The following is a 10,561-nucleotide window of genomic DNA, read 5'->3' on the forward strand; positions in this document are numbered from 1 at the left end:
GTTTTTTCTGCAGGTCTTTCAGTCCGAGTGTATCAAAGGGTGCGTTCGGAAATGCACACCGGGTCTGGTTGGGGTTAGTTTTGGGCATAGTTTTACTGAGATTAGGGTTGGGTTTAGGCACTCACTACACTGAGCAGTGAGCACACACCCGGTGCGCGCTCACTACACTGAGCAGTGAGCACACCCTTTGATACACTCGGGACTAAAAGACCCACAGAAAACACTCTCCCAGTAGTATATATTGGAGGGCTTTGCCATAAAAGACAAAACCTCTACCACTAGAAAAACGAAACTGTCATACCATTTTTAGTATGTTATTTGTAGAAAAAAGGGTAATATTTTAATATCAAAATGTAAGCTCTAATTGGATTCTTGCCCTCCCAAATTATTATCAACTTGGACCTTAAGCCAGGTTAAATAAGCATTGGCATCACATTATGGTCACATTGAATCTACTGTCTGGACACATACAGAAGTAGTCTTCTTGCGGGGAGGTCTTGGTCTTTCAGTGCAAAATGTACTTTGTGACAAACACATTGTCCCCAGGACTGAATCCTTTTATTAAACAAAGGGTGGTGGCATGGGGGTGTGAGTGTTTAATGGTCGTCCTGTTGGTACACCACTCCCACCTGCCGTCGAGCCTCGTCTTCCAGCTCAGCCAGTAAGAGAGAATCTGCGTGCGACATGCCTGGACTCTCCTTCATCCCTATAGGAAGAGAAATGGGACACTCCAAATGTCAATTGACCAATGTAATACCTAGTGGAAAGGAACAATTATTTCAATGTTTTTCAGTCCAAATTGTGTTTTAACACTTTTTCATAGATGGCTTCATAAAGACTATCTGTAAAACGCTTACTGTAACTGCCCCAGAAACCAGCTGTATCACACTGCTACCAGCAGGCAGGTGATACTGCAGTATCAAATGTCCAATGAATAGAATAAGCCTTAGGGACAGTTTCCATGGGCTGCTGAACAGGCATGGTGCCCTGTCCACCATGTCAGTCTTACATTCTCCATTACAATGACACTCACTTTTATATAGAGAGTATGCATGTGACATCATCATCATACCAGGAGGTTATGCAAAAAACTACTTTCTGGCATTGACAGTCCATACATCCAAAAAAGAAAAGTCCCCTATCTGATTGCATTAAATGCTGTTAAACTCACTTTGCAACTCGATTTGCCATTCACTTTATGTATGCACATACCCTCAGTCTATATACTGTATATGCAGTATATGTAACTGTCAATACACTCCACACACATTTCATACATGTTTGATTTCTGCTGCTACGTCTTATTTGCACAAGAGTATGTAATATATATACTATGTACATTTGATATTCTTATTTAAATGTGACTGTCTGCAATTCATGGATAGCTTGTACAGAAAAGGCTTTCACTCTTTTACGCCTCTGTAAACCTGTGATGTGACAAATCAAGTGAAGTTGAAGTGTCCTGATGCCACCTTGTGGTGACTATACTGCGTTACAGGCTGTGCTCATATAACAGCATATAGTAATATTCATCTATGCAGCAGACCTAGCTAATTAAATGACTATTAACCCTCCGGGTCCATACAGGGATTACGTGCATGTATTTATTCATCTATCTGATTACTGTATTAAACATGTGGTCTATATTCAAGGGACGACCTTTGATTTCCATTACTACGTAATACTACAATACTACTACTATGCTGCTAAATGTATATTTGCTGACTGATATTGAGTTGTAATGTACAGCTGGGGTCTCGGCCAATGTATTTCAGTAGAACAAACTCAGCCTTTCTAAGCTCTTTAAAGAGTACCTTTGAGGAGACACTGCCGAACCTCCTCAGCCTCGTAGCGCATCCCAGTGCTGTTGGTGAAGTTGAGGGGCAGATAGGGCTCTGGTAATGGGTACTCTGTCTCCTTCCCATTCACTACTAGTGAGGTAGGGCACCACATGTGGGCAGGGATCTGCACAAAGTAAATGCAATTCGTTTTATCGTGTGCATTCTGCTGATGGCACATTGCTTACATATCTCTCTTATCTTTGTTCTGGTTTGTTTCATGCACTTTACATGATGATTCTAAATGCTGTTCACGCCAAGCACTATACAGTAACTATGAAGATATCGTGTCCATACCTTAACCATAACCAAGACAATGATGAACAATATAGTATAACAATATATACAGTCAGTAGCTATACAGTCGTTATTGTTAATATAGATATAGTGCTTGGCGTGAACGGCCCTTAAGCCACTAAAACCGGGAAAGCATCTCATTTTAGAGTTTAGCATTGGCTATTCACAAATAGCAGATATACAAGCTTGTTGATCATCTGCTATTTTTTAACATTTTAGAAAAAGGTGTGAGAACTACTGATTTAGAAGGCATTTGTAGAACCTGCCTCCGTATAAATATTATAAAAACAATTGGTATCAATAGATAAATGTCACTGCGCTTGCAAATAGGTGCTTGCAATAACAGGATTATTGTCAGTAGTGCTACTCTTATGAGTTGGCGGTGTCAGGGATTGAACCCAGAACCTTGCGGTCCAAAGGCGAGTGCTCTACCGATACTACCCAGACACATATGTATGTAACATCACACATGATATACTGTACTAACTCCAATTACTCCCTATAGCTGCAGTAATTCATATAGTTTAATTTACATCACTAAATTACCAATCTGGCTCCTAAAACAAACAAAACAAAAGCACAGAAAGTAACTGCACAGTACTGTTAATAATAACATCCTATGGTATATAATAATGTATGGTAATCCAGAATCAAGTAAAGATGGTTTTGATTGAAACTGGCCTCCAGCTGTGACCTACCCTGATGGTGCCCTTTGTGCCCACGATGATGGCATCATTGGGCATCTCCATGGCAACAGAGCAGGTAAACACAGCCATCCTGTTCCCGGAGAACTTCAGAGTGACAACCATGCCCTCGTCCACTCCTAAAGTAGCATACACACATACAGTAAGACCACTCCTAAAGTAGCATACACACATACAGTAAGACCACTCCTAAAGTAGCATACACACATACAGTAAGACCACTCCTAAAGTAGCATACACACATACAGTAAGACCACTCCTAAAGTAGCATACACACATACAGTAAGACCACTCCTAAAGTAGCATAGACACATACAGTAAGACCACTCCTAAAGTAGCATAGACACATACAGTAAGACCACTCCTAAAGTAGCATACACCCATACAGTAAGACCACTCCTAAAGTAGCATAGACACATACAGTAAGACCACTCCTAAAGTAGCATAGACACATACAGTAAGACCACTCCTAAAGTAGCATAGACACATACAGTAAGACGCATGGTTAAAATCGAGTTACACAGCTGGAGTTTAGAGTCATATTGTGTCACTACACAACATGGACTGAGAACATTTTTAATTTTTTAATTAATTAATAATAAAAATATGTCGTAGCCCCGACCCCCCCACCCCCCCACCCTACGAGGTGGTAGGGGGTCCCTGCTCCATCTCCCCATCAGTTTGGGGGTCTCCGGCCTGAAAACGTTGAAGACCCCTGATATAGATCACTCAAGATATCTACCCTCTTGGTGGAAAAAAGGTTCCGTTTTAAAGGACAACTTTATTTTTTTACAACAAGGGTTCATATTTTAGATTGTAATTAAAGAATATAAATGATGAGTGTTAAAATTATTTAATTTACTTCTTTCTATTGTTTTAGAGATTCTAATTTCAGTGGTTGGGGGCATGCGTACAAGTGGCTAAATATGTCAATTTACACAGAATAAGCCCATTCCCAAGATACAACGCAACCTTTCATGGTTGGATGTGACTTATGGGGGCTAGAAATGTTACTGTAAATAGCAATAAAGAAACTGCTGGCTTATTGTGTCTAAAAAGACATATTTAGGCACTTGTACGGATGCCCCCATGCGTACGCATGCCCCACATTTTAGCACGGTAAATGTGATAAAACAATAGAACAAAGCAAATGAAAACATTTTAACACTCACCTTTTCTTTTTCTCTAATTACAATCTAAAATATGAACCGTTGTTGTAAAAAATCAAAGTTGTCCTTTAAGAAGTCTCACACTTCTGGCAAATCTATTGCAAAGTATTTCAAGTTCAAGAGGTCACCAGTTTACTGATTAACGATTCAGTACTGAGTATGGACATTGATAGGATGTTGATACAAAAGCAGAAGCCTATGAGAATAAGACAATACTGTAGGTGACTGGGAAGAAGCTGCTTAGTTGCATTGGGTCAGCTGGTTCAGTGGTTCAAATTCATCATAGGCAATGACATTGTTTTATTTCAAGCTTCCTCCAGTGTGGATAGGATAACACTCTCACAGTAAAAATAAAAAGGCACCAAAATACTGTAGCAGTCAGACCAAGTACTAAAATGAGGTGTCAATCTAGCGCAGGTGTTGCTGATTAACAGAAGAAGCAAACAGTTTCAGTGCTCTGTGTTCTGTGACCTAGCTGTGACTGTGACCAAGATTATATTTGTGGACTGTATTTTTCTTTTATCATTTTGTGTCGAGAGAGTGACGGACTAGAACAGAAAATAAATACTTTTGTTATGAACAGCACGGAAGCGTACGGACATCGCTTTGTTGAGCACACAATACCGGTAAAACAATCATTCCAGTCAACAACCAGTAGTGTTAAAGTAAAGGACTGTGTCACTACAGAACCCTGTATAAGTATTTACTGTATATCTACCTGTGTCCAAGCAACCTCCAGTGGCTTGGATGCACTCTGGCTTCTCCCCATTGTAAACCATACATATGAACTGCAGGCAATAGATGCCGATGTCCAGCAGAGCCCCGCCACCCAGTTCCTTCTCCACTGCCCTGGGCACTTGCATGAGGGGAACGGCAAAGTCTGCCCTCACCATCTTCACTTGGCCCATCTCCCCCTGGGCCAACAGCCGCTTGATCTCCACAGAGGCTGGGAAGAACCTGGTCCACAACGCCTGGCGCAGGAGGAGAGAGAGACAGAGGAGGACAAACAGAGACAGAGGTACAGGAACTTTACTGGAGTCCCCCAGAGCAGTGGTTCCCAAACCTTTTTGACTCAGGGCACCCCTGTAAATAACCTAATCATCCACGGCACCCCATAATTACGGTGTTATTTTTTAGGATCTTATATCACATTACGCAACGTAAATATGCACATCTTTCCACCTGAGATACGGTATCGGAGGAATATCTGTTTCCATCAGAACTGACTGAAACTAACTTTATACTTGACGTTTAACCACTTGGACCCCAGCATCACTATTCTGTGGGGAAGGTTCTTTGGAACGGGAGGCTCTCTCCATTCCGACATGTCGCCACTCCGAAATTGACTTCTTATTGTCGGAGTGGCGACACTCCCATGGGCCTAAGATTTAGGGTTAGGGTTAGAGATAGGGTTAGTGTCGGAATGGAGACATGTCGGAAAGGAGACATGTCGGAGTGGAGAGATGCACTCCTTTGGAACCATGCCCCAGAGATCCATTCAATACTCCCTTTTTCCTTTTCAGGGAAAAAACAAGATCTACAAGGTCACAACATGTTGTTTTGTGATGCATTGCGATCTTATAGATCTGCTATTTTCCCAGAACGTTCGGCCCAGAACAGGGACTCCCATGCGACAGCGTCGCTTGCCGTCGAGCGCCGATCTTCATGTGATGTGTTGGCGACACCGCCATACTACAGATTATAAATCACACTTGGCATGGCCAGGGCTAGCGGCTTCTTTATCACTCACTCCACCAATACCATATTATATTATCCCATTTAGGCCTAGGATTATTGACTGCTTTAACTATTGAAAAATAGCAGATATACAAGCTCACAGCGCGGCACCGAGTGCCGCGCTGCGAGCTTGTAGATCTGCTATTTTTGAAAAATCATGATTTTTTTTGCAAGTCTTTGAATATATCTATTTAAATGCGTTTTTTTAACTCAAATATTTGCTTCTGGGTGGTCCCAGGAACAACATATTTTGAGATGGGGGTCCGCGGCCAAATACCTATAATTTTGGGGGTCCTTGACATGAAAAGGTTTGAGAACAGCATAATTTAGAAGAAGGATTTAGAAGTCGGGTCAAAGATCGGGTCAAAGATATTCAAAGACTTGCACTCATTTTCAAGATTTTTCAAAAATAGCAGATCTACAAGCTCGCAGTGTGAGCTTGTATATCTGCTATTTTTCTAAAGTTAAAGCATAAAATAATGGTTAAAGTGGTTAAAATCTATCGCGACTCGGGCGCGCTCCAGGTATTTGAGAGTTAAACAACAGAATGCATGTTGTTGCATTGATTTAAGTTATGTTAATTTAGCATTAACAGTGACAGCATACTTGCACCAAAAGTTGATATTTGTTGATATTTGTCAAATATGCCACAGTAAACCAAAAAGAACACTACCTCCATCAGAAAGACATTGTTTCTCTTGGCGCAGGCCACCATCTCCTGTACCTCTGTGGAGTTCATGGCCAGGGGTTTCTCACACAGTACGTTCTTCTTGGCATTCATAAAGAGCAGGCCCACACTCAGGTGGTACGGGTGGATGACTCCCACATACACCACGTCTACACACACACACACACACACACACACACACACACACACACACACACACACACACACACAAAGATACAACACCAGGGGCTAGTGTCCGCCACATCCTCCCTATTGAATACCCAAGAGGGTATTTAGATGGTAGGCTTCCATGTTATGGGTAAATCCTTTAATTATATTTCACACGAGTAGTAGCATCATGTCTTTGTTTTATTGTCTATATAGTATTTTCTCAAACTTTATGATGTGTTTTTATTTATTTATTTATGTTTTAGACACTAATACATTCTAATTGTATGTAATTTAAACAGTGAGGTTCACTCTTTCTTACCTCACCGGTACATCATTTGAGGAAACAAGTAGTATACTACTGTATGTACATGTGCAAATCAGTAAATCAAGATAAATCAAATATCTTATTGAAGCTTAAATGGTAATGCTACAATGACTCTACAATACAGATATGATTATAACGCTAAAAGGAAAAGCACTTGAGCTCCCTTGAGATATAACCTAGGCAGTAATGGATAGTCTACTTCTTATCTTCTTTGAGAGTATTTTACAAATGTATATGAAACCACGTGAATTGTCTGGATATCATCACCCAAGTGGCACCACCAAGCCTTTTAAAAGTAATTGTTTGACACTGTCATTTGAACAAGTAGGTTTGAAGAGCACTGACCTATGTCTGGATCTCTGCTCATCTCTTCATAGCTGCCGTAGGCTCGTGGGATGCTGTGCTTCTTTGCGAAGTCCTGCGCATCCTGCAGCTTGCGAGCTGACACAGCCACAACCTGTAGTAGATGTACAGTAATACCATTTCATTCATCAAAAGTCTAGTAAAGTTAATTATCCTCCAGAGTAAGCAATCAAATTATGATGGTAATGTATGCTGTTCAGTGGTGTAAAGTAACTAAGTACATTTACACAAGTACTGTTACTAGTTATTTTTAGATTTAGATTATTATTACAAAACATACATTGAGCCCTATATACATTTTGGCCATTTGAAAATGGCTGAAGTACAAGCTTGTAGTAGATCAGCCATTTTCAAAATATTTTTATACATTTGAAAACTTGAAATGGGACACACATAGTACTTTTACTTTACTTTTGGTAGCCTACTTTAAACATGATGATGCCCATACTTTTGTACTTTTACTCAAGTAGCCTACATCTTGAATTCTGTAGTATTTCTGAATTGCGGTAGGCCTATTGATAGGCTACTTTTACTTAAGTAAACAATTTGAGTACTTTTTCCACCTCTGATACTGTCCAAAAACGTAATCTGATTCTGCATCTCGAATGAAAGTAACTCTGGTCCATATAGCCTAATAGAACAGTGGTAGGCATGCAACCTTAGGCACGGGTGCCAACATTGGCAGAGGGTATGGCACATGCTGGCTGGCATAAGTGTGAGAGAGAGCATCTATATTTTAAAATATTGTTTTATTGATTGATTGAGGATTGATTGATTGATTGAAGACTTTATTAGAAGTTTGCACAGGAAAAGGTACAGTTTCATGACACAGTTCACTGGTAAGGTCTACTAAAAGGAGATCCATGAAAAGACTAAGCTTATTTCCACAGGAAACCATTTAAACGTGGTCAATTAAAATGAAGTCAGCTAATTTGCAGCATTCTGCACATATTAACATTCATTAAAATGTTGATCTTTAACTGGGGAGGGAGTCGAGGAGATAGGTGGGTTATTGCTCTAATGATCGACTGACAATCAAAATATGTCCGAATTTTGATGGGGAGTAATTAAAATCAAAATGTATAATTTGACACATGGCACACTGACTATCTAGAAAATAAAAAAAACATGGCACTTCATTGCAAAAAGGTTGCTGACACCTGACACAAGGACCAGAGCAACAACGAAGTACAATTTCAACATGGGCTTTTTAATTGTCATTTACGGTAATGTCTGACAACACAGAAATGGATGTACCGGTACTTTTGTACAAATAAAACTACTTCTATCATAGAAGTAAGGAGTGAGTAGTACGTTGTATCGTATACCAGTAATAACGCAGAAGCTCCTGTAGCTGTGGGGGTTTAATCTAGATCAAAATGAAGTAAAAGAACAATCTTGCATTTGTTGTTTTATTAACACAGCGCAGCTCTCGCGGAAGCGACAGTCTGACACAGGTCTGTTCAGGCAATGTCCGTTAAATCAAAACGAAGAAGTAATGCCAAATATTACACTTAATGCTCATAAGTGACAGTGTACCTGATGGTCTTCTGGAGGGAGGGTTTTCAAAGCCACTGTAAAATCATGACTGATTTTTCCGGCACTACAAATTCCCCAGCGCGTTGCTGCCATGTTGGACTGACAGGACTGTTTACTGCCTGGCACAGAAGAACACACGGGACTGTGCTGACGTTTCCTACCACAAGGTGGAGACAAACCATAGGTTTGTGGTGATATCTTCTGCATAGTAAGTACTGTGTTCTATCTGTCTTTCATTCAATTATATTTGAGTTTAAAACAAAAAGGATCTCAATGTAAAGTTGTAAACAAGCCTCAGCTTTCCTGAGCTTATCCTTTTAGTTGAACGTGTAGGCCTACCAGTGAACTGTAGGCCTACTGTGTCATGAAACTGTACCTTCTATGCAAACTTCTAATAAATACTTAAATCAATCAATCAATCAATCAATCAATCAATCAATCAGTTTTTATTGCGTCTCAAACTTATTATAACCAATTTAAATGACAACTTATAATTTATTTCTTATTTTTTCTTCTTTACGATTTTTAAGTTGAAGTCAATTATCTATAACATAAAAATTAAGGGTGTAACGATAGTAACTGTATCGAAATATCATTTTTAACTTAAAAAATTGAAGTGTATCGAAATTAAAACAGCTAAAATCGAATCGTATCGTTTTATTTTGTATCGTATCGAATCGGCAATGCAAGAATGCAGAATTGATTGTATCGATACTACCTACTTGTGCATTGTATTTAGCATTTTTAAGAAGAAAGGAGGGGTTTAATTACTTTTTCTATCGATAAATGTGTGTAATCTCTGGGTTCATGTCAAGGTGCAGGTTTGTCAATATACAATGTCCATGTATTTGGCAGATAATCACTGTGTTTACTTATTTATATCCATAATAATACATGTTTCCCTTAAAAACCTGCACTATCCACACCTTTCACACAGATTTTTTTTTTTTGCTAAATAGTTACTATATCGATTTTAAATTATTAAATCGAATCGTATCGTATCGTCATGAATGAACCAATATCGTCCATGTATCGTATCGTCAACCATGTATCGTGATATGTATCGAATCGCTATTACAATGTATTGTTACACCCCTAATAAAAATACATTCCTGGTTGTTGAACAATCAACCTTATTTCACTGCAAGAAAATGTGTTATTATTGTCATATACATAATGGTTAAGTAATGGCTTAGTTTCAACTCGTGTCCAACTGGCAGATTGGAGGAGAGGTAGCTTTCATGAAAATAAAGAGTAATAGAGACGGGGTAATCTACTTAACATTGTACCTTTTGGAACAATAAGAAACCCCTGTAGGAGATTGTTGGGGTCATGAGGACAAAGGCAGAGAACAACAGGACTGATGCTCCCTGCTGACTCAGAAAGACCTGTCTGTCTGTCTGTCTGTCTGTCTGTCTGTCTGTCTGTCTGTCTGTCTGTCTCTGGAGTAGACCCACCTTGAAAAACATGTAATTTTGTGCTACACCAACAAAAACATGCTTAAAAGCCGTCTCTGAAATTGAAGCATTAAAACAATGTAATTCTGATCAGACCTTGGCACAAAAACGTTTTGAGAACTACTGATATTAGACAGCATTTGTAGAATCACCCTCAGGTCTTAATGGATTCATCTCTCTATCTTTACTTGAACTCAGACAAGCCCCCCCAGAGGTTATCTCTTTAGTCATATTGATCCTCCCTGCATCTTTCTTTAGTGTATGTCACCCTCATTATCCATGCCCGTCTGTTGA

General features: G+C 39.5%; 1 protein-coding gene across 1 annotated transcript; it reads right to left on the reverse strand.

Moving 5' to 3' along the window:
* Window positions 1–80: 80 nt before the first annotated feature.
* LOC308288972 (trans-1,2-dihydrobenzene-1,2-diol dehydrogenase-like) lies at window positions 81–8,918 on the reverse strand. The gene is made up of 7 exons (XM_080730456.1): window positions 8,811–8,918; window positions 7,254–7,365; window positions 6,419–6,582; window positions 4,727–4,979; window positions 2,834–2,958; window positions 1,815–1,965; window positions 81–706 (listed from the first exon to the last, which is right to left on the reverse strand). The coding sequence occupies exons 1-7, from the start codon at window positions 8,901–8,903 to the stop codon at window positions 597–599; spliced, it is 1,008 nt and encodes a 335-aa protein (XP_080586582.1). The 5' UTR covers window positions 8,904–8,918; the 3' UTR covers window positions 81–596.
* Window positions 8,919–10,561: the final 1,643 nt, after the last annotated feature.

This window comes from Nannobrachium achirus, assembly GCF_963921795.1.
Source record: "Nannobrachium achirus genome assembly, chromosome: 7".
Classification (NCBI taxonomy): Eukaryota; Metazoa; Chordata; class Actinopteri; order Myctophiformes; family Myctophidae; genus Nannobrachium; species Nannobrachium achirus.